The 25,054-nt window shown below is 42.8% G+C and overlaps 1 protein-coding gene across 2 annotated transcripts in view; it reads right to left on the bottom strand.

The window, feature by feature from the left end:
- ETFA (electron transfer flavoprotein subunit alpha) overlaps positions 1-25,054 on the bottom strand; it is a 47,018-nt gene that overhangs the window by 2,807 nt on the left and 19,157 nt on the right. The window contains exons 7-11 of one of the 2 annotated variants that reach the window (XM_088446887.1): positions 22,530-22,631; positions 21,738-21,806; positions 13,741-13,823; positions 4,768-4,833; positions 2,451-2,531 (exon numbers count right to left, since the gene is read on the bottom strand). In XM_088446887.1, the coding sequence (XP_088303013.1) occupies positions 2,451-2,531; positions 4,768-4,833; positions 13,741-13,823; positions 21,738-21,806; positions 22,530-22,631 (401 nt within the window). The remainder of the gene's footprint in view (positions 1-2,450; positions 2,532-4,767; positions 4,834-13,740; positions 13,824-21,737; positions 21,807-22,529; positions 22,632-25,054) is intronic. The other variant, XM_088446896.1, reaches the window with a different exon arrangement.

Raw genomic sequence — 25,054 nt, 5'->3', positions numbered from 1 at the left:
CAAATCCTTGTTTGGTATGGAAAATGTCTCTGTATTAAGAGATTTGTTTATTGGCAGGCACTCAGATATGATAAAGTCTGATATATTAACAATTACCCAAAGTATCATTTGTGCTAATTTGGTAAATATCAATGGGCAAAGGGAGTCCTGGTGCTCATACTGCAGATTCTCTGGTGAAAACAATACTTCAATTATTCATAATATCTATGTTTCCATCAGGTGGAATTAATATGCTTCTACAAAATGTATTGAGGAAATGGTCTACATGGTGTACATCGTAAGTGACTCTGACTTTGCCCTTGCCAGCAGGCAAGGGTTCAGGAACACCATTAAGGACTGGCACCTGCTTTCCCAAGTAGTCCAGGGAAAGGCCAAATAAGGCGGGTAGTAAATCTACCTGTAATCCGGGTCTGAAGTCTGCACAGACGTGTGTATACTAGGTGTAACAAATTAGAAAAAGAAATGTAAAAATGCACAAGAGAGAAAATAAAACTCATTATCACTTCATTTCTGAATTCCGTCAAAATAGGGGCATTCAAAACATTAAAAAGGACCCCCATTCCAAAAGGTGCAGCTATAGTATATATGCGACCACCTGCTCCTCACCATGACTTCTAAGTAATGCACTTAATCTTTAATGTGCAAAAGCCACAAAGACAAAATGCATTGGTTTTGCCACAGTGAAAAAATTAGACTTTCTAACTGAATTTATTTGTAATCCTAACAGAGTCCCATTATGTGTTTTTGGACAGATTAAATGGGTTTCAAAGTACAGATCGGACAGAGTAAATGGGGGTCGCATGTGATTCAACTGCAGCTAGACGTGTTTCAGCTGACACGCTGCCCCACTGTGTCCCCTGGTTTTTAAGAGGAGACCAGTTCTCCCCCCCCCCCCCAAGCACTATTTGGCTGATCTCTAAATGCAGAAATCAGCTGCAGCAGGGGGAACGGCTCATCAGTCCCCCCCCATACACCCGGTCCACTGCGCTCTGCATGTGAGTGGGGTAATGCCCATGGTGGGCCGGGGGATCTGCCATCAGTGGGGTGGGGGAAGGGCAAAATAAAACTATAGGACGCTGGAGGGGGTTGGGGGAGTTAAAATTAAAGCATGGTCCTAAAGGCATATTCAAATCACAGACAGGATTTAGAAGTTACTTTTTTATTTTACACTTGACCTATTGTAGAAGTTTTCAAAATCGATTGTGTATGTTCACTTGGGTATTCACTAGGCACATATAAGTGTACCAAACTTCAGTCTTGTTTGTGGATTAAAAAAAAAAACCTAACAACAATTTGAACAAAAGAGTTTTGACTATATACCCCACATCCAAACATGCAACACTACTGCAGCATTATTCCTTGCAACCCATTAACATGTTCGGTAATGTCCTGTAATATTCACTATCTGTTGATCTAGGCATTAACAAATACCTAACAGATGTGTCCTTGTACATCTAGCCTCAACACGCCACGCTGCGTGACTTGCCTGGCGTGAGTGAGCTGCCAGATCCCGTGCTACTTTGCTAGTGACGGGCGTCTTTTTGCCAAAAATGTAGTCTGCAGACTGTATTGTATATCTGTGTGTACCTGAGTCTGTATATGAAACACAACGGAACTTGGAATGAAAAAAGCTGCAGCCGTACATCTTAGCTCTTCCTGTACAGATTCAGAGACTCCGTCGTACACAGATATACAAGTGTCGCAAATTAGTCCGCACAGTCTGCTGGTACGCCTTAGTTGCATCGCACTGCCATTTAGATACATTTTCAAAAAAAAAAAGATGCAAAAATAGACCCCCGGAGCTGAGTTTCACGGGATCTTGCGCACCAAGAGAGGCTTTTTAGAGCAACTGCAGCAAAAATATGCAAGGACATCTGTACATTGACTGGCAATTCCAAGTGGTATACATTACATTTACAAGATTTTGGGGCAATAGGGCAGAATACCATAAGGTTTGGACACCATTGAAGATAGTATATGGGAGGAGGAATGGAGTTTTGCCATGACTTGTCTTTAGGATAGACCTTTGTACGCCAGATTCTATAATGTTATATTTGGCCCCCAGGAGGACTAAAGCTTTAGAGAAGCTAAATTATTAGTTAAATAGATTTTCAGAGGTCAACAAAAAAGAAATTGTGTCAATTAGACCTTCATAGTTCAAAATATATAGTAGGAGAACATGAATATTCTTAAGACAGCAAGACAAAAAAGCACCATAAAAAGGTATTTTATACATAAACAGGTGCAGGTGACAAGTCATATTTTAACTAGAAAAAAAAATTAATTGGAATCATAAAATGCCCATTTGATATAACTTTGTTTGCTCAATTTGACAGAAAATGGATAAATCTTTCTAGGATCAAAACATCTGCCATCTAAAGCTCACAGATTACCAATAACACTGTACGGTTTAGCAAACTCACAGATTAGACTACAAACTAGATTTTTACCTTAAATAAATCTGCCACCAAGCCGTAATCGGATACCTGGAAGATGGGAGCCTCTGGATCCTTGTTTATGGCAACAATGGTCTGGAAACAGACATCACTATACAGTTAAGCAGAGCACAAAGTGTGACAAGATACTAGCTGAGGATTTCTGAAGGGAATAACTGGATAATTTGAATATTAATGTGTATGCTATGTTAGGAAACAAGCAACTGTGTAAAGTATCAATGGGATACATTGCAGAGAGTGTTCTATGGGCAGAGGCCCTGATTCAGAGCCGGACGCTCTGAGAGCGCTCGCTCTGAATCAGGGCCGTCCCCCTTAGTTTTTAGAGCGGCCTCCTGGCCGCTCGCATAGCTGTGGGTGACCACCCACAGCTATAGCGAGCGGCCAAAAAGATGGTCGCGATGGTCAAGACCATCGCTACCATCAGGCTTGTGACGAGACCCTTGCGGTAGGGTCTCGCTGCCGCAAGCCCTGGAGTGCTTTTGGCTCTATCAGAGCCGAGAGCACTCCCACTGACATCACTTGTGATGTCAGTGGCGCCCGCCCCAGACGGTAGGCGAACCCATGGGAACGCCTCGGTCTGGGCAGCCACGCCCCCGGCACACCCACTAAAGGGGGCGTGCTGTCACTCAACATCGACAGCACGCCCCCTTTGGTGCGAGACCCATAGCGACAGCTTGGCCGTCGTTATTCGTGCCTCGCGCATGCGCACGACGGAGCCGCCTCCGTCGTGCGCATGCGCACTTGGCCAACATTGGCCCGCTTGCGAACGCTCAGCGCTCCAGAGCGGGTCTGAATTAGGCCCAAAATCTTTTGAGAGAAGTTATAAAAACACATTATAAGAAGTGATAAGGCAACTGCAGTGAAAAAAATCCCAAATAACCAATATTTGTCCCATTGAACCATGCTCCCTTCACAGGGATTGCATGGGACATTCACATTTTAGGAGATCTTCATACAATATTTTCTTAGTGCAGTCTTCCATGTTATTGACTATGTAAGGCTGGCCAGTCAGCTTATATTTGCCTTACATCTATACGTATTACAGTGGGGGTCCCACAAATGGACTACAGTTGTGCAATGAATACTGCACCTGCTTGTTCACCATTGGCGGTCAGGTAATTGTGAGAGAACTTCCACAAATTGCTCCAGGGGCAGGATGGGGTTGGAGTGGGTGAGCAAATCAGGCAAACTGCTCAGGATCCCAAGCGCACGAAGGGCTGCCATGAGCTACTGCTAGATTTTGTTCAGTACATTCCGTCTGCTGCAGCTGTGTTGTGATCATCACCTGATGGCTGCAGTGCAAATGCGGAAAGGGGAGAGTGTGGCTAACATGCAGCTCGGATAGCATAGGCAATGAGTGATCTGCTCAGAAAATGCAACTATTACAAGTATCAGTAATCCCTGTGACCACTGCTTTTGCCTGGTCACACCCTTTCCCCAGTCAAAAACTAGAAATTGAATATGCTGCTAGTTTGGTGTATATGGTTAAAATGGAACAGGCAGGAGTGGTTTCCACAGGGATCCCTGTAACAGCAGTTACAATGACAGCAAATACATTTGATATCTCAGTGTAGATGAGTGTTTCTGGCACCACAACTAGGCAACCATAAGGTATCTGAACAGTCAGCATGGCAAGGAGCACAGAACAAGCTGGCGTTGCTGCTGCTGCAATGTAAACCACATTGTCAAAGCTGGTGTCATTATAACCACCCTTGTCCTGCTCTGTATTATAATGTTGCATCAGGTGGTGTGTTCATAGTATAATAGTGATCAGGTTGGTCCTGCATAATATACATATAGGGGTCTTAGCATTCTATTTAATTATCACTCTTGGAAAGAGAAACCTGCAAACACTTCCCCGTTTTCACTGCCCCAAGGTTGAAATATCCATTGTAGGCCCTATGGTTAATCTCTACCCTGGGAATCATCTTTTCTATAACTGGTGTTCTGAGAGGACGACAGTTACTAAAGAGGGGGTATATGCCTTCGTAACACAAAAACAAAGAATACAGTGGGAAAAACAGTTGAAATATAGGGTAGTTACTTCCCAATATATACAAATAAAAGTAAACTCTTATACATTATTATCATTTATTTATATGGTGACACAAAGTATCCGCAGCACCATCAGGGATTAACAATACAATTGTGAATCAATACATTGGATAACTATTAAAGCAAGTAATGAAATGTTGCTTAGGGGAGAGTAGGAAGTCATCCAGCAGTCACTGATCTTGTACCCAATGCTTTTATTACAAGGGAAAGGATTAATATAATGTTTGATGGTAGTCAGAAAACTAAACTATATTACCTTGCTATCTTTCATTCCAGCCAGGTGCTGTATAGCCCCAGAGATGCCTACTGCAATATACAGCTCCTGCAAGTAGCAAGACAAAGTTATTTACGAGGACCTTCACTGTACAAGAGAGACAGCATCACAGACCATCATTATTTGGCTACAACAAATCTGTAGGAGAAATGTCTCACAGCAAACTCATCACAAAAGCAGATAGAAAGTTAGAATGCTATTATGGATTATATGAATAACATGCAGTTAAGTCACAGGTAAATCTGCATTTTCACTACAGAGTAACAAATATTTTCCCAAATTGACTGGCACCAGAATCAGGAATGCAATTTATAATATAATTCTGTAATTAAGGACTTGTTAAAACCATTCTAGTCAAAATAAGTAAGTAATTATCTACATATCCGTTTATAAGAACCAGTAGAAATACATTAGTTGATAAACTATATAGGAGTTCAGGGATTACCATAAAATGACTAATATATATTATATATATATATATATATATATACACATATATACACATACATACACACACACACACACACACTTACCACACTATCCCTTTAAAACGGGACACTCATGAATTGCACATGTTCTGTGGCTGGCTGACTCAAAGTCTGCATTTCACCTGCTTTTAATCAGCCACAGAGTGTCACAGTTTAAACAGATAGTACGGCAAGCCTACTGATGTGTGTGCCTGCAGTACAGGCATGCTTTCAATGCCCCAAATTATTCTTTATCTGTGACCACAAGCATCATCTTAGGTCAGCTTCCAGATACAGAACACCTTGTGAGTTAGATTTCTCTTTGCTACTGACACGAACAGTTCTTATTTACGGTAAATATGGCAGTCATGGTAGAGGCCTGCACCGGATTGCTATCTGAGGCTGAGGGAGACTAACAGGTAGGGTGAGATGTTCTCTAAGTTATTTATAAATTGAAGGTTGTGCATAAATGTGCTGAGCATGCCATTTACTTTTTTCACACTCAGGGAACAATCTTACCATGTGCTGATCTATCCAAAAGTATATACTGTGATGCATATTGAAGGGTATACACAAATATATTATACACGTTTTTTTCCCTATATTGGGTGTAGCCTGTAATAGCTTCTGACAGCTGGGGTGTCACTGGCTACAGCTTTTTAAATCCACACAATGGGGTTCAGTGTCAGCAGGGTTAGGTGTGAATAAGCCCACTGTATCCTCAATTCCCTACTCTTAGCGGACAGATGAGGAACCTGTTGTGGTCTTCTGCTGCTGCAACCCATCCACCTCAGACAAAGATGCTCTTCATGCAACTGCTGTAACGCATGGTTATTTGGGTTACTGTCACCTTCCTATAATCTTGAACCAGTCTGGCCATTCTGCTCTGACATCTATTAAGGCATTTTTGCTCACAGAACTGACACTCACTGAATGTTTTTTGTTTTGCGCACCGTTCTTTATAAATTCTCTGTAGACTGTTGTGCGTGAAAATCAGAAGTTTGAGGTACCAAAATCATCTTGTCCGGCACCAACAATCATTCCACAGCCAGTCACCTAGATCCTGACTTCTATTCTAGGTTTAGAACTTCAACTGAACCGCTCGCCATAGGCCGGATTCAGCAAGGATCGCAGTTGCGTATACACACGCAATCGCCCGATTATTTCGCACTGCGCATGCATGCATCACAGTGTGCAAACCAGACACTGCGATCGGAAGTGCGATCGCAGAGGCTACACAGACCCATGCCAGAGTCATTGACAGGAAGTGCCGTTTGCGGGTGGTGACGGGGGGGGGGGTGGTGGGTCAGGCGAACGCAGGCGTGCCAGTGCGTTCCAACGGCTTAAATTATCTACTGCGATACCAGATGCAGCCTGAGGCCTCATAGCATGTAAGCAATTCCTAAGTGTGGTCTGACCTGCCTTAACTGTGCGTATGGGACCGATGTTACCGATTATTTCGCTATGTTGCATAAGTATACAGATGGGAGTAAGGGGAAGTGGGTGTCCTAATGTTAGGCTGCGATCACAATGTGAATGTAAACATTTACATATCACCGCTGATATTAGCAACTGCGTTGCGTGCGTATACGCAGAATAGCGATCCATAGTGAATCAGGCCCCATATCATCATGCTTTTATGCACTTAATTACTGCCACATGGTCAGCCGAATTGATATTTGCATTAAAGAGCAGGTTTACTTTATATATTGAAGCGGCCAGTGTGTGTAATGATTTTCATTGATGGTTCCCCATAATCATTCAGTACCTATCTTATTTATGCACATAAATTATAAAACAAACACATATAACCCTCTTAATTGGGTGGCATATTGTGAGGGCCCAGAATACGGAACACACAGCGGTAGCTGAGGAACATTTCTGACTATAAAAGTTTAAGCAGATGGGAGGAGGGGGAAGGATATCGGGTGGGAGTGATTGTTACTTTCTTATTAAGCCCCTTAAAAAGCTCTGGGCTGACAGCCTCTTTCATCCTGAATTATCCAGTTCAGCCTTTAACTGCAAGAGAACAACATTCGCAAATTGATTCGCAAGTCCTCTGGGGCAGCCGGAAAAAACATTAAATTGCTGTAAAATATTCATATGTCAGTGCATTTGGCTGAAAGCAGTTGATGTTCTATTCCCTGGGGATTAAACATAAAAGCAATTTGGCCAGCATGTTCTGGATCCCCCTTTAATCCTTCTTATTAACTCTTCTGCTGACAGCATAGTGAGATACATGGCACGGAAAAGTTCTGCCTAGTGCAAAGAAATCTAAACGTTGCATGTTTTGAATCCACCTCAATTGTGCAACTTCCTTTTTATATTGTATGTAAAATGTACTGTATCTCACTGAATGATAACTTTGCTTCCATGCTGGAACAATTACCCCAATTAAAACAACTGGAGCAGAGGTTCCCAAACCCGGTCCTCAAGGCACCCCAACAGTTCAGGTTTTAGAGATATCCATGGTTGAGCACAGGTGGTTAAATCACATTGACTGAAGTGCTAATTAAGTCACCTGTGGTCAATCATGGATAGCCTTAAAACCTGGACTGCTAGGGTGCCTTGAGGACAGAGCTTGGGAACCTCTGACCTAGAGGTAAATTTACTAACCATCGGGTTTGGTTCTATTCCAAACTCAAGGAAACTGACTGATATAGATAGCGTGTTGCTGTCTAAAAAATTAGTATTTACTATCCGTTGGGTATCCGTTTCAATTGAGACCTGATGTCGATGTCCGTCTGTTTTGGTTTTGACCTCTTCAATCAAAACAGACAGCAGACAGAAGTTAAAAACAGGAAAAAAAAAAAAAAAGTGTGGAGCCCCACCTCAAATCCATAACCAGCTCCAGCAGATCTCTGAGCCTATAGGCGGGGGGAACCCAGCACTGGACTGAGCAGTTTGGGACTGGTTGCTGTTAGGGCAGCGGGACCCCACGCTGTGTGTCGTCCTGCTATAGCATTATCCCCTGAGTAGTTCAGCCTAGTGCTTGTTATTGGAAAATAGGGGGACTTCCACGCCATTTTTCCTCTATTTTCCAATACAGCCTAGGCTCAGAGGTCCTGGGCTGGTCATGGATTTTGGAGTGGGGGGACCCCGCGCTTTTTAAAAAATATATATATTTTTTACAGTGATCTGTGCAGTGCTTCACACAAATGCATCTGCCAGGTCTAATGTTTGGACGGGTTTGCCGTTGTTTTAAAGTCAGTTTTAAAACAGACCATTAGTAAACTTGCGACTCCTATACTGCTCTATAGAACATCAGACCAACTATCGATATTTTCATAAAGTCAGGTTTTTGGTTGTTTTGCCGTCGGTTTAGATGTTAGTAAATGGTTGGTTTTCAAAACTGATGCAAAACAATCAAAAAGCCAAAAATAGACCTTTGGTAAATTTACCTCCTAATGTTTAATTGCTTATGCAAACTGTTACGTAAAGACTGGATAGTTTACAGTCCACCCACCTGTAATACACACTACATAAATGGACATAATAAAGTCTCTCATGAAACAAATGTAATAAATAAGAATATCAGACACTTGATGTCCCTGACTAACCAGTAAACACATTGGAAGGAGCCTTTAAAGGTGAACACTCTTGTACGTTTTCACTTTTGGTTATACAAGTGTTGAATTTTTTTACTAATCGGAGTACAAATGAATCTTTGTTATTAGTTTTATTAAATCATTTTACACTAGTGGAATTAATTCTGGACACTTTTAGGAAATGTAGAAAATTTTGTGTTTAGTCATTATTTTTAACATTTTAAAATCACTTATAATTTATATTCCAATCGAAGTATATGTGAGTATAATCATTATTATTTATCTTTAAATTGTCATTTGTCAAATTTCCAGTGAAAAATTCAGTACAAACAGTTTTACAGGTATGCTTTTATTATGGAAAAAAATATGCAAAGTTAGCAATACAAAAAATAATATTTCATTGGATATCCTCTGTTTTTAATAGCAGCTTCGATTCGTTGAGGCATCGAGTGAACCAGACGTCCTAGATATTCAGGTGAAATCACGTGATACCAGGCCTGGATTATGGCTTCGATCAGCTCTCTTGTTAATTGGATTTTTTCGTGATACCATCACTTTAAGCCTTGACCAAAGATTTTTCATCGGATTTAAATCCGGACTATTTCCTGGCTAAGGCAAGACAGTGATTTGGTGATCACCGAACCACTTCATGGAACTGTTGGCGGTATGGCATGGCGCTCCATCCTGCTGAAAGACACACTTCTGTGGGTCAATTTCGAACAAATCCTCGATTGTGGGCAACAGTTTCGCCTCCAGCACTGCTTCTTGATACTTTTTGGCATTGATATTGACATCAATGACAGCCAAACGTCCCACACCATGGCTGGCCATGCTGCCCCACACCATCACACTCACTGGGTACTTCATAGTTGCCGTGGTGCACTCGGTCAAAAGATCTTCCCCAGGCTGATGCCGAACAAATTTCACTCCATCACTCCCAAAGATGCTGATTTTGGTCTCGTCGCTCCAAATAATCTTATCCCAGTCTTTTTCTGTCCACTCATTGTGTGCCAGAGCCCAATCTATATATTTCTGCCACTGTTTCTGGTTTAGATACGGCTTCTTTCTTGGGGTCCTAGCTTGCAAACCATTGTCACAAAGTTTTTTTCGTATGGTTCGGTCACAAACTTGGACACCAGATGTTTTCATTACGTTGTTGATGGCTTTTGCAGACCTTTGACCGTCCTGCAGGGCCAGGCGACAGATTCTGCGCTCATCTTGTTTTGTAAGCATGGGCTTTCTCCCAGTTCTTGGGGCTGATTTCGTCGATCCACTGCTCGCAACCCTTATGCAGTTTCCTTACACCTGACTTCGTTGCCCCACCGCCCAACCTCTTCGCAATTTCTTTGTAGGTATATCCTCCCTCATGAAGCGTCACAATATAGGTCAAGCAGGACATGTGATTACTTGTATTCAGTGTACAATACATAATGAGGGACATTTATAAAAACTGTTTCACTGAGATTTTGTACCAAAAAAAAAAAAAAAAAAGAAATTATTTCTAAAAGCATTTTTCTTTTTAAATAAAAAGATGATGCTTCCATCTAAACTCCACAATATCTTTCCAAACAAATCCGATTTTTGCTGGAGGAATTGTAGCCATTGGTGCATTTTTCTGCATATCTGGTGGAGCTGCCCCGAGGCTTCGGCCTTTGTAGACAGATGATAGGAGCCTAACTTCCTATATCATTGGTACCATTGTGCTGCCAAACCCAAAATTCATTTTACTCCCCTTGCTGGGTCCAGATGCCCCAAAACAGCTACACAAATTGATCGGACATATTCTTAGCTTGGCCGCATGCCAGATTGCTGCTTCATAGGGAAAGACTAGACCTACTTTAACTAGTGTCATTCAATGAATTTGACAGGCATACCAAATGGGATACATAACCTGTATCTCCAGGAACTCTTCTGTCTCCTTTTATTAGGACTGTGCTCCTCCTGTGTCTCTTTGCAATCAATCCATGATTCCCATATTAGCTCTCACCATCTCATTTAGATGCGTTAGTGCTCATGCTCTATCTTTTCTTAGGCCCCACAAGACTGGACTCATCTTTCTCACTCCACCCCAGTTTCTGCCCCCTAGACTTTATACTAGAATTGACACAATCGCCTGTCTTCTTGTTTTGCTCCCTTTTCTGCTTCTGGTGTAGGATACAGCTGTGGAAGGGGTGTTATTTGTGCATCACCACAGTATTGCACTTAATACCCTCAACTAATTAGCCTTCAGAAATAAAGATGAATTATGAAAGCTGCACAGAGATTTTATGTTTGGGCCCAAAATTTGTTTATAGCTGCAAGCAATAGCCATGTATGTAGCAACTGCCTTTATGTAAACAAGTCATGCAAACTGCCCGAGTCAGTGCCAATGAAGAATTGTTTGCAACCACCCATTGTAAGTATGATAAACACCTGCCTACTTAGCCAAGTAAATCTTATTAAAAGCTTTTAAATTGAATTGACATGTACAACATATCATAAAGTAACATCGAATACAGACAACACACATTACCAAAAACATAATTTAGTTATATAAATGTATTCATACATAAATAAAACCCTGAACTATTACCTTGCAGTCAGTAGCAATAGTCATTGTGGGTCAATAATCTCAACCCAACTACTAGATCTAGAAACCTTCCGTAATAAAACTGCTTTTAATATAATCCCAGTCTCTCCGACATATTTATTTGGGACTAAAGGGCGTATTTAATTTGAGCCGAGTTCACTTAACGCGGCCCGGACTTGACGCTACCTTCGCCTGTTTTCCAGGCGTTAAAGTATCGCGCACGCCTGTGGTGCTCGGGAGAGGGGGGACCCTTTTTGGGGGGGTCCCCGACTGCCCCGAGATCACCGGCTTGCGCTGACCGACTTGGGGTGTAATGCTTTGGACCTGGAGCCCCAGTGATTGGGTCTCCGGGCTGTGGCATTACACCCCAGTCGGTTGGGTCTGGTGCTGGTCTTAAATATAGGTGATACCCCATGTCTTTTCTGTCCCCTATATTTAAAACCAGCACTAGTCCCTGCAGCCTGGTGTTGGTTTCTAAAATACGGTGGAACCCTACACATTTTGTTCCCCATATTTTTAGAAACCACCAATGGCTGGCAAGCCTGGGGCTGGTTTGGCTTTTGGGGGGGCCTTATGTCATTTTTTTTGTAAATTTTTAGAATTTTTTTTTACAGGTTAAAAGAAACAGCAATTTTCGGAAAATATTCTAAGGACCCCCCTAAAGATGTGTAGACATGGGGGATCACTATGTGTACCCCCATTTTTAACTACTGCAGGAAGTCGGGGTTTCTAATAGCCGCGGCAGGTGCATAAATGCGGCTTTGAATAAGGTGATGCAGAAGAGCATTTAGAAGTTTTTTTTAGGGCAAAACAACTATGGCCATCAAATATGGGGTACTTTAAAATATGCTGAACCCCATTTTCAAGTTGCTAAAGTGACTTAAAAAAATAGTGAAAAACCCACCTGCCGCAAACACCTGCAATCAAAAAAACACTTGGGGCATACTTGGGGACACCCCCAGAGTCAAGTTTGCTATTTTTTAACTTTGTACCCCAACTTTTTTTTTTTACCCCCTTTTTCAAAGTCAATTTTTGGGGTGCCCTTAATTTTTTTTTTTTTTTTACACAGATTACCTTTGGGGGACTGTCTGAAGGCTACACGGGGGTTCACGAAATGTTGCACCCCAAAACCCCAATTCTGCACTTTTTAACGCCTGCCATTCATAGGCGATACTTTACCGCCTATTACATTGCATTGACTTAACGCCTAGGCGGAAAGTCTTTCAAATTGAATACTGAGAAAAACTAAAACAGGCGATAATGACGTCATCGGCGGTAAATTACCGCGAATCCGGACTTAATGCCTCAAATTGAATACGGCCCTAAGTGTGTTTATCTGTAATTGGGTTTTAATAAAATAGGCCTCAGGTACAAGTTAATATTTGGATTATTCGAATATGTTAGTTAATTTCTTGATATTTTTGTGCTCATTAGTTATTTGTTTCTTATTTTGGATCTGCATGGCAGCTTGTATATAATAAGGGTTGTGTCCTTAGCCCCTTATTATATTCATTGTTTACTCATGACTGCGTATTGTCTTCCCAATCTGTCAAGGATGTAAAATTTGCAAACAATATTACAGTTGTTGGGATAATTAGCAATGAATGGAGTAAAAACAATCATCTAATCTTAAATGGCACTAAAACGAAAGAGTTGGCGATGGATTTTAGAAGGGGCAATAATTTGCCCTAGTGACAAGTATTGTTAGATGGTGTGACCATCAAAGTGGTGGAGTCCTTCAAGTTTTTGGGGACCTAGATTTAGAGTAATCTAACATGGGTTCTGGACACTAGATTTTTATTTAAAAAGGCTCAGCAACTTCTCTTCTTTCTGAAAAGATTTAGGGCGGCTGGTGTTAGTAGCAGCACGCTCTCTTAAATTGTTATAGGTGTACAATTGAGAGTGTCCTGATTTGCGGTATTGTTTGGTTTGGCAACTGTACTGCAGCCAAGCGGGGTGTGCTAGAAGATCTGGTTAGGACTGCAGGTAAATAATTGGGGTGCAGTTGCCTACTATTCAAGAGCTCTATGGTAAAAGGGTTTTAAAGAGAGATCGGGGTATTTTATGACCCTAATCATCTTTATCATAGGTTATTTAATATATTGGCGTCAAACAAAAGGTTTAGAACTTCGATGACAGATAGAAAACATTTGCATGACAGCTTTTTTTCCCGTTTGCTGTACGTATGCTAAATTGTAATACTGCATTGATCTGAGTTTGTGTATAAGGAGGAGAAATTATTTTATGTTTTTTTGCCATCTGTTATTTATTTATAGTGTCGGGATGTTTTACATTGTAATTTCATTTGACAATTTGTTCTGTCTTGTTAAAAACAATAAAGTTTTATTGTATGTAACAGTAACGTACTTACAGGTGCAACAATTTTTCCTGTCTGCCCAACTTGCATATCGTTGGGGACAAAGCCAGCGTCTACAGCTGCACGAGAGGCACCAACTGCAGGAGATAATGTAAAGGTTAATATTAGCGCCCAAGACAACGGAAAAAGACTATAAAAATGTTGGCTTTTTTTTTATTGGTTTTGTTTTATGTGGAAATTATATACCTGCTCTAAACAACTGCTACTGTGACAGATGTAAGTGTGCTCCGGAAAGCTACACGATCCGGGATGAACTTCCCTTGCGGTATACACATCTCCATATTATAACATATTGATGTCTTCATGGTGCCAACTAAGGATTATTATATTGTGCATGTGTTTATTAACTGATCTAGGTTTTACTAAAATTTTCATTTATACAAAAGCCACAGGCATTAGGCTAGTAGTTTACAAAACTGGAACAGGTCAGAAGATGGCAGTAGTGATAAATAAAGCACAGATACTAGTGAGCTTATTTCCTAAATGGCAGCTTTTTGCCTGCAGAATTTAAAACAACAATGCTATTAAGTGAAAAAAACAACATGTTTTAAACTCTGTATTACAAGCAGTTTTAAATTCTGTGGGCAAAAATAAAAATAAAAAAATAAAAATCGGCAAAACTGAAAAGGTATTCTGAACACAAGGCTTATGCTGGGCATACACTCTAAAATGATCGTGCCGGTCCGCCAGATATCCACGGATCGCCCCGATAATTGCAGTGTATGGCCAACCGAGGTTTAAATATCAATCGGTCGGGCCTGCCGGATCATCCAGCATGCCCGTCCGATGCGATATCTGCAAGGTAAAATGACGGCCGCACCGGGCAGTGTATGCCCAACCGCAGCCGACAGATAGACATTTCCCCTGTTCCTTCCCATGGAAGGAACGGGGAAATGTCTCCTACCCTGGGGTCAGAGCGCAGATATCGGGGCCAATACACCAAGAAATCTCACAGTGTATGCCCGCGATATCTGCAGTCTGACCGATAAAATGTCTGTTGGTCTGACAGGCATTTTATCTGGCAATGTATGCCTGGCATTCGTGGTAAAGAAAAAAAGTTTGTTATGAATATTTATAAATTCATCACAACTGCACAAAAAGCAGACAAATGTTACTGTGGCAAATGCATTGGTCCAATCAATAAAAAAAGGATAAATTTAGATTAGCAACAATTTATTGTTCACAGTGATTAATTGTATCAAAGAGATTTCTGGAAATTGATGTGATAAACATACTGTATGGAGATAGAAAGTATGTAGACTAGCAGATAAAGACCCCCAAAAAAAGGTAAATAATGAAGCACACCAAGGTGAATATTCTTTAAAAAAGCAAGCCTGTGATTGACATTAATATAGATCAAATGTGCATTACTGAGCAGAAATAATTGGGATTATTTATATAGTGTTCCTGCTAGGCTGTTTTAGTAGGGCGCTGTGCCCTTCCCAATTTCTTATGAATACATCCTGCCCTTTTGGCGGCGCCCCACTAAAATACCCTGCTGGGTGCTGTCCCAAGTGTCCCATGGATGGGAAAAATAGCGGTGCAGTGGTCAGCGCCCAGCATCTATTCACTGACACAGGAGAACTTGGGGGCAGCCTGGCAGGTCTGTAATTGCTGGGCACGCCCCAAGAGTGATGAAAAGGTAGCGTTTCCGCTAGGCTGTTTCAGCGGGGCACCACGCCCTGCCCTATTTCTAAAGGGCAGAAAGCACCCTGCCCTCTGGCGCGGCACCGCGGGTTCAGTCCCCCACCACAGGCCGCAGTGGAGAAAACAGCGTTGCAGCAGTCACCACCGGTGAATTGAGGACGGGCGTTGTGCCGTAAGAGCCGGGCACGCCCCCAAGGTTGACGAAAAGGGGACGCGTCAGACACCCCCCTTTTCCTTGGCATTTCGGGCGCGCACAGAAGTGCCCTTTCTCTAGGTCCAGCGCCCTGCCCGGAGCTGGACCTAGAGTGAACACTATAAAGGGGGCAGGTCTTAAAGACATGCCCCCCTTTTCTCGTGGACGCGTGCAGAAGTGCCCCTTTCTAGCTCCAGCGCCAGACCTAGCATGAACACTATTATAAATCTGTTCATGTGATACCACTTACTTTAAACACATGCTTGCAAAAACCTGCAATCCCCGAGCAGCACATAAATATTTGTGATACGGCGATTAGTAAATCTTCAGTATCTAAAGTCTGCACCATCATTCCTGGCCTTTATTGTGTAATCAGTCACAGCATGATGCACAAATTACAGCCTATACAAATTTGAGACTGTTGACTAAATCCCTTTTTATTTTTTTCTGTTTAGCACCATGTGGGCTATGACTGCACAGAATCTCCCCCAGTTATCAACAGTTGTTTTATATTAGGTGAGCCATCAGCCAGATCCTCCAGGCATTACTTATAGCCTATATGCAATTCAACAAAGTGGTATGTATCCTGTTATAAAAATGACAAGGTACATTACACGGTACCCCAACTTCACCCCATCCTGTCCCCTCTTGTCCCTGCTCGCTGTCTTCTTCTCCGGATGGTCTATCCAGTCATCGCAGCAGTGTTAAATACATGCACATCACACCTAAATTACATGGCGCGCAGTGGGATCCGCAGTGTGCACCATGCACACGTCCCGCTGTGGTAATTACGTAATTTCTATCAGCAGCAGGTTTCCTTATATAGATATTATATTGTATATTGATATAGGACAGTCCAACACAAATGTTTGTTATTGTACTTAGTATGTCTTTAGTATGTAAAGTGTGCTCACACACAGTAATGTAGCGGTTTACTCCAAGCTGGACCAAGATCTAATAAAAGAAAGTCATAGAAAGTTTATATAAACCATATATAAAAGTTTGTACTATTAAATAAATCTGCCTATGTATTACTGATTACTTCCTCCCACTCCTGCCTCCAAGATTTTACCTGTGCTGTTCCCTACCTCTGGAACTCTCTCCCTCTCCCTATCAGACTCTCCACCTCTCTACAAATCTTCAAACACCCTCTCAAGACCCACTACTTCATCAAGGCCTTCCAGCTCTCAGCCTAACTACAAGCTCTTTCCTCCCTGTCTACCCCATCTGTGTCATGCCCGTTTGTCTACCCCTCCCCTTTAGAATGCAAGCTCTCACGAGCAGGGCCCTATACCCTCATGTGTAATAATAATAATAATAATAAAAAGAACTATTAGCATAAATGTTTACACACCATAAGCATTAAGCAGGGTGTAATACTTGAAAGGGTGTGCTGGAGGGAAGCAGTACTGACATTCCCTACATCCATGTAGTTTGGCTGGGGAAGCCTTGGCTGGGTGCAGCTTTTTTTCTAAGTGCAGTTTTTTAAGTGCATAACTAGCGTTAGACCTGCGTTATTTTTTATTAGTTAATTCTTCTGCTGATCCTGAATGAATTGACACCGCCTCTCTCCCAATCTACAGGTAACTGAAGTTGACTGTGACTGCAAAGTGTTTCACCTCCTGTGCCTCCTTTATTAATTATAATCATAGGTAACTAGCTTATTCTTTACTGAATCCTTATGCTTTTGTTTCTAATGCCTTATGATTTGTAATAGTTACATTGTTTTAAGGATTCTCTCAGTTTATTGACTAAAGTGAATGCTTGATTTATTTGTAGCCTTAGATGTATGGTATGTGGTCATTGTTGACTTAAGCCATTTTTTTTGCTAGCTTTCTCTGGCTGGCCAATTGGGGGTTTTCATTAATTAGTGTCCACACTTGCCTGCTTCCCTGTATAAGTGTCAGTAGTTTGGCTGGGGAAGCCTTGGCTGGGTGCAGCTTTTTTTCTAAGTGCAGTTTTTTAAGTGCATAACTAGCGTTAGACCTGCGTTAAACCAAGGAAAAACAGAAGGAGAAAAAAATCACGCAACAAACCCCAACAATCTAAAGACTCAGACTACAACTGGACTCCCTGTACAATCACGGCAAGAACACTTCTAATGCTATTCATAATGCTGGCCTACTGATTCTAGCATACAATTCAATGCTTATCGTACTTTTCCCCATGTCAGTTTATATCTATCAACTTTGAAACACTGTCCTTTATCTCAGCTCTCTTGCCTAGCCTCACATCCTCTGTCTGCTTACAATCTGCGTTATTTTTCACATTCTGCACACTTTAGAACCCCACTTTTATTTCTCCCTAACAATCTTGTTAATCTGCATACATATTGATACACTGTTCTTTGATACGTCACTGTTTTCTTACTTGCATTCCTACAAATCTCTTGCACTCATATCTCATTTAAATTTCCAAATTTCTTTCCTCTTGTTTACTTATAAACACCATGACAAGGTTTTCGTCAACTCCCTCCTTCCCTCTGTCTCTACCTAATCCTCTGTTCTGCCCCCTGCTTCCACCTTTATCCTTTCCCCCTTATCTCTTCCACCTCCTCCTCCCCTTCTCCCCCCTCCTCTGTCTGCCTACTCTTCACTCCTCACCCATTACTCCACTTTCTTCCTGTTCTACCCCCCCTCTGTCCTACTACCCCACCACCAAACCCTCCTCCTACACTCCTCTCCCTGTCACTTCACCCCACTGCCATCCACATCTCCCTCCCTGCCCACCTCCTATTGGTTCCCTTTCCAGCTCAGGTGCCCGCACCATCACTAAACTCTATTCATATCGGTCCCCCAAATTAATCTCACCTCCACGTTACAGCAACCCGGACAATCTCATTCACATCTCCCCCACAAATGCTATCTCTCTATCCTGTGCCCTCTGGAACGCCAGGTCAGTCTGTAATAAACTGGTCCCCACCCATGACCTTTTTATCTCCAACTCTCTGAATCTCCTAGCCATCACTGAAACTTGGATCTCACCCTCTGACACCACTTCTCCTGCTGCTCTATCCTCTGGGGGCTTTGCCTTCTCCCACACCCCCCGGCCTGGGGGTCGCCATGGTGGTGGAGTTGGGGTCCTTCTATCCACCAGTTACTCATACCAGCTAATACCCTCTGAACCATCCCTTACATTCCCCACATTTGAGGTTCATGCTATACGACTCTTCCAACCAGTAAACCTCAGAGTAGCTGTCATTTACCGTCCCCCTGGCTCTCCCTCCAAATTCCTTGACAACTTCGCTTCCTGGCTCCCTCACTTTCTCTCCTCAGATCTTCCCTCCATTATCCTAGGTGATTTTAATATTCCTATTGACATTCCCACAGAATCCTCTGCAGCTAAACTCCTTACCCTCACCTCTTCATTTGGTCTCGCCCAATGGACCTCCTCACCCTCCCATGTGAGTGGGCACTCACTTGACCTGGTCTTTACGCACCGTTGTGATATTTCTGATTACTCCAATTGCCCATTCCCCCTCTCTGACCATCACCTTCTCTCTTTTAACCTATCCCTCTCTCCTTGCCCTCCTCTAACTCCTAAGGCTACCATTACTAAGCGTAATATTGAGGCTATTGACACTGTTGCTTTTTCCTCCCTGCTGGACTCTCTTCTCTCCCCTATCATTTCTCTCTCCTGTCCTGAACAAGCTACTTCCCTGTACAATTCCTCCCTTGCTTCTGCTCTTGATTCTGTTGCTCCAGCAATAACCACTCACCCTCGCAGATCCACACCACAACCCTGGCATTCCAAATGCACCAGATACCTACAAAAGTGTTCAAGAATTGCGGAGCGTCAGTGGAGAAAGTCACGCTCTAAGGCTGACTTCCTCCATTTCAAATTTATTCTCTCCTCCTACAGTGCTTCCCTGTCTCTCTCCAAACAAACATATTTCAAGAACCTCATCTCCTCCCAGTCCTCAAACCCCCGGCGTCTCTTTGCCACTTTCAACTCCCTACTCTGCCCTTCCCCTCCTTGCCTTCCCTCCTCGCTCTCTGCCCTCGACTTTGCCACCTACTTTACATCTAAAATTGACTCCATACGTGAGGACATCATATCCCATCAGACCCTTAGCACTCCTCTCCCTCCTTGCCCTTACCACCCCTCCCCTTCTGTCTCACCAACTCTGACATCCTTCTCCCCTGCTTCTGGAGAGGAAGTCTTGGCCCTCATCCGGTCCTCCCCTCCTTCCACCTCCCCTCTTGACCCTATCCCTTCCCGTCTCCTCTCCCACTTGTCTCCTTCTGCCTGTTCCCATCTGGCTCACCTCCTTAATCTTTCCCTATCATCTGGCACTGTCCCTTCTGCATTCAAACATGCTCTTGTCTCCCCCATTCTTAAAAAACCTACCCTTGATCCTAACATACTTTCAAACTATCGACCCATCTCTCTTCTCCCTTTTGCTTCCAAACTCCTTGAGCGTATTGTCTACAACCGCCTTACCACCTTTCTTTCCTCCCACTCCCTCCTTGACTCATTTCAATCTGGCTTCCGATCTCTCCACTCCACGGAAACTGCCCTCACGAAAGTCAGCAACGACCTCCTTGCTGCCAAATCCAAGGGTCACTACTCTCTGCTCATTCTCCTTGACCTCTCTGCTGCATTTGACACTGTAGACCACCCTCTCCTCCTGCAAATCCTTTACTCTCTCGGTTTACGTGAAACTGCCCTCTCCTGGCTTTCCTCCTACCTCTCTGATCGTTCCTTCGCTGTGTCCTCTCATGACTCCTCTTCCCCTCCACTTCCACTAAAGGTAGGAGTTCCCCAAGGTTCTGTTCTTGGACCTCTCCTTTTCTCCCTATATACATCCTCTTTAGGTGAACTCATTAACTCCTTTGACCTCCAATATCATCTCTATGCAGATGATACTCAAATTTACCTTTCCACCCCTGAGCTCACCCCTGAGCTCCTTACCCGTATCTCCAACTGTCTCTCTGCTGTCTCTTCGTGGATGTCCCAGCGCTTTCTTAAACTTAACATGTCTAAGACTGAGCTGATCATCTTCCCACCCTCTTCCACTACATCACTTTCCACAATTTCGTTATCTATTGATGGCACAACTATCTCCTCTAGCCCCAAAGTGCGCTGTCTTGGAGTTATCCTAGACTCCTCCCTCTCCTTTAAACCGCACATTCAGCACATCTCGCAGTCCTGCCGTTTTCACCTAAAAAATATCTCCAGGATTAGACCCTTCCTCACCCAGGATGCCACTAAAACCCTCATCCACTCACTGGTCATATCCAGATTGGACTACTGTAACCTTCTCCTAGCTGGCCTCCCAGTCTCTCACCTCTCTCCACTACAATCTGTTCTCAATGCTGCTGCTCGGCTCATCTTCCTCTCCAGACGTTCTATATCTGCTTCCCCTCTCCTTCAAGCCCTACACTGGCTCCCCTTCCCCTTCAGATGCCAATTCAAGGTTCTTACATTCACCTACAAAGCCCTCACCAAATCCTCTCCCGCATACATTTCTGACCTTCTCTCCCTTCACACTCCCACCCGCCCACTTCGCTCAACTAATGCATGCCGCCTCTCTTGCCAACTGATTACTTCCTCCCACTCCCGCATCCGAGATTTTGCCCGTGCTGCTCCCTACCTTTGGAATGCTCTCCCTCTCCCTATCAGACTCTCCACCTCTCTACAAATCTTCAAACGGGCTCTCAAGACCCACTACTTCATCAAGGCCTTCCAGCACTCCTCCTAACCCACCTCATGCTCTTTCCTTCCTATCTTCCCCTTCTGTGTCACGCCTGTCTGTCTGCCCCTCCCCTTAGAATGTAAGCTCTCATGAGCAGGGACCTCTTCCCTCATGTGCTTCTCTTTACATTTTCTTCTACTCTCTACTCCCCATTAGGGCACCTAACACGGGACCGCCAACTCCCGGCAGCTTATTGTGAGTGCTTTAATCACTATTTCAGCAATGTATATAAGTTGTGTCCCTGTCCTGCACTGTAATGTACTGTAAGTTACTTGTTTCTTGTTCACTTATTAGTTCTATGTACTATGTAAGGCGCTGCGGAACACTTGTGGCGCCATATAAATAAAGGATAATAATAATAATAATAATAACATCCTGTAATACTCTGTTAGATCACACATTCTTTGGAAGTGAAATTTTCCACCAGGGTCAAAGGCCATGTGCATAAATTACCTGCAGCATGCAGCTGATCTGCCAGATCATACAGCAACTTAAAGTTATCTCCACTCTTTAGTCCTCGTCCTAGAGATGAACAGAAAACAGTACTAATAGTGTTCACATGACTCAGTTTAGTTATATCGCTTATATTAACATGGGCAATGTTTATTGTTACCGTGTCAGCTGAAATTTTAATAAAATAATAATAAAAAGCATAATTGCTCTGACAGATACACACATAATGACTTTAAAACCCAACTCCGCTCAATATGTAATTGTTAACTAACTTAACCAAAGAGCAAAGCTGAGTCAGGGAGTCCCGCAGTACTTTACCCCTAGCAGAACTAGAATGGCTGTGTCCAGCTGACAACTAAGCACAACTAAGAGACGCTGATTGATATACATGTGTCAGCAGTAAGGAGCCTTGCAATGCTAGCTACTGAGATCTTCCAAACTTTGGGGGCTCCTTTCACGGGTGCTCCACAGTTCTGCTAGCCTGGAGAAGACAGGTAGCATGCTAGCTACAATTAATATTTTCAGCGGAGTCAAACTTTACAAAAATGTCTATATGACACCAGGTTTACATTTTCAATGAGTCATTTAATCATTCCATATATCAGCACATTATGGTCAATGTCATGTCACACTAGCACTCACGTTGTACAACAGCTAGACATTTGAAGCATTATAAATATCAATGTAACAATAACGGATATGTGCTACCACTATAATGCATAAAGGTAAGCCATCAGCATATTATTACATAGAATGCTTTATCTGCAGTTAGCAGTGATCGGATAAGCTCACCTCCAGAAACTACAACCTTGGCGCTGGTCAGCTCTGGGCGGTCACTTTTGGTCAAACTCTGCTGTAACCATTCAGATTGTCCAACTGGTGAAGGTGGTGACACTAGGGCATTGAAAATGTATTGTATTATATTATAGGATACATTAAAAAAAGATTGTGGTTTCTTTCTGTCTGTATTACGTATATTTTTCTATAAAAGTAAAGAAAATTAAACCTGTTGAACAGCTTTCAGAAGACTTCTTGCTAAAGGTCATTTACACACATGAATGGTCTCAGGATGCTTTACTGTTGGCATGACACAGGACTGATGGTAGCGCTCACCTTTCCTTCTCCGGACAAGCATTTTTCAAGATGCCCCAAACAATCTGAAATGGGATTCATCAAAGGAAATAACTTTACCCCAGTCCTCAGCAGTCCAATCCCTGTACCTTTTGAAGCAAATCAGTCTGTCCCTGATGTTTTTCCTGGAGAGAAGAGGCTTCTTTGCTGCCCTTCTTGACACCAGGCCAGCCTCCAAAAGTCTTCGTCCTGTGTCATGCCAACAGTAAAGCATCCTGAGACCATTCATGTGTGGGGTTGCTTCTCAACCAAGGGAGTGGGCTCACTCACAATTTTGCCTAAGAACACAGCCATGAATAAAGAATGGTACCAAAACATCCCCCAAGAGCAACTTCTCCCAACCATCCAAGAACAGTTTGGTGACGACTAAACTAAACATCTAAATTTTGGGTCCATGGCCAGGAAACTCCCCAGACCTTAATGCCATTGAGAACTTGTGGTCAATCCTCAAGAGGCGGGTGGACAAACAAAAACCCACAAATTCTGACAAACTCCAAGCATTGATTAGGCAAGAATGGGCGGCCATCAGTCAGTATGTGGCCCAGAAGTTGATTGACAGCATGCCAGGGCGAATTGCAGAGGTCTTGAAAAAGAAGGGTCCACACTGCAAATATTGACTCTTTGCATAAACTTAATGTAATTGTCAATAAAAGCCTTTGACACTTATGAAATGCTTGTAATTTTACTTCAGTATAACATAGTAACATCTGACAAAAAGGTCTAACAACACTGAAGCAGCAAAGTTTGTGAAAACCAATACTTGTGTCATTTTGAAAACTTTTGGCCATGGCTGTACACAAAAGTGTAAAGCTGGGTACACACTGGAGTGATGTGTACCCAGACAATATGGCGGCAGACATATCGTATCCGCGGTACACATCAGAATGATGTAATAAAGGACGGAACGATTCCTCGTTCCGTCCTTCATTACCTTGCACGGCACCGAATGCAATATCGTCCAGTTGGCCATGCAGCACAGTAATCAGAAGCTATTGCCAACGACAGCCGGGTGTGCACAAATTGGCCGTACACGCTGAACGATCTGGCCGATATGTTGTTCCAACTTGGCCGGAAACGACATATGGGGCCGATATCGCTCCAGTGTGTACCCATCTCATTCTCACTACCTCTAACCACAGCCATCTATGTTTCTTCTACCAGTGCTCAATACACTTGTGCGGCCAAGCTGCACTGATCCAATTCTGCTGGCTTCATAAACTGACAGCAATGCTTTGTATGCACTGTGGCCTGCTCTACTATGACATACCAGGGTACTAGCTGATCAAACGAGAATTCTCACCACGCCATTTACAAAGATCAGACTTTGATAGTGCCTAGTTATCCTCCTTTAGCACTCGCATGGTACAATACTTAGACATTTTAGTCAGTTAAGTAATTACCAGCAGCTGCATTAGTACAAACATTATACTAGGCATGAAATGAAGACACACCTTATGCTTTTATTAGTTCGATTTAATAAAAAACATAATAGCAACTGGTTTGTTATGTGAAAATTATTTTAAAAAAGGGGTGTCGAAGCTAGATTATTGGCTGAGACAAGATCAGTTTAAAATTGAATCACAGCGACACCATCTTGTGACTGGCCGCAAGACGCCATCTTGGAAATGAGATCGCAAGACGCCATTTTGCGAATGGCCGCCTAAGCGCCAGTTTAGATAAACTCACACTTTAGTACATGTGGCGATATTACTATTAGCATCATGCGAATGCATCTGTGACCATTGCCATAAGTTACGGCGATTCACCAAAAGCCCATTTTATGACTTTACGTAGTTTGGGTGCTCTGGATAAAGTGTATATTATTATAATTCCCCTAAAGGATATATTTCAGAAATAGCTTTACAGTATGTCAAAATCGGATTGCATTAGCAACAACAGAGCAAATGGCCCCGTGACAACTAGCCTGTGTAGACAAGCTTCCTGGATATAACGTCTGCTCTCACTCCAGATGGCCCTGCTCGAATACACACCTTACATTAGCAGGCTTCCTGCAATAAAATACCTTCAAAGCTAAGAGTGTTCTCTTAGGTTTGGGTCTTGTAGCTGTGCTAATTTGCATTTACACAAGAATCTGGGAGAACAAAGGACTTTACTTTTGAGCCTGGGAAGGGTGGGGGCTGCTGAGAGAGGGGGGCGTGTGGAACTATAAGGCTCAGCATTCCTCA

The sequence above is a fragment of the Taudactylus pleione genome, unplaced genomic scaffold (assembly GCF_031769625.1).
Source record: "Taudactylus pleione unplaced genomic scaffold, aTauple2 ptg000019l, whole genome shotgun sequence".
NCBI classification, from domain to species: domain Eukaryota; kingdom Metazoa; phylum Chordata; class Amphibia; order Anura; family Myobatrachidae; genus Taudactylus; species Taudactylus pleione.
This window is presented reverse-complemented; position numbering and strand designations above follow the sequence as displayed.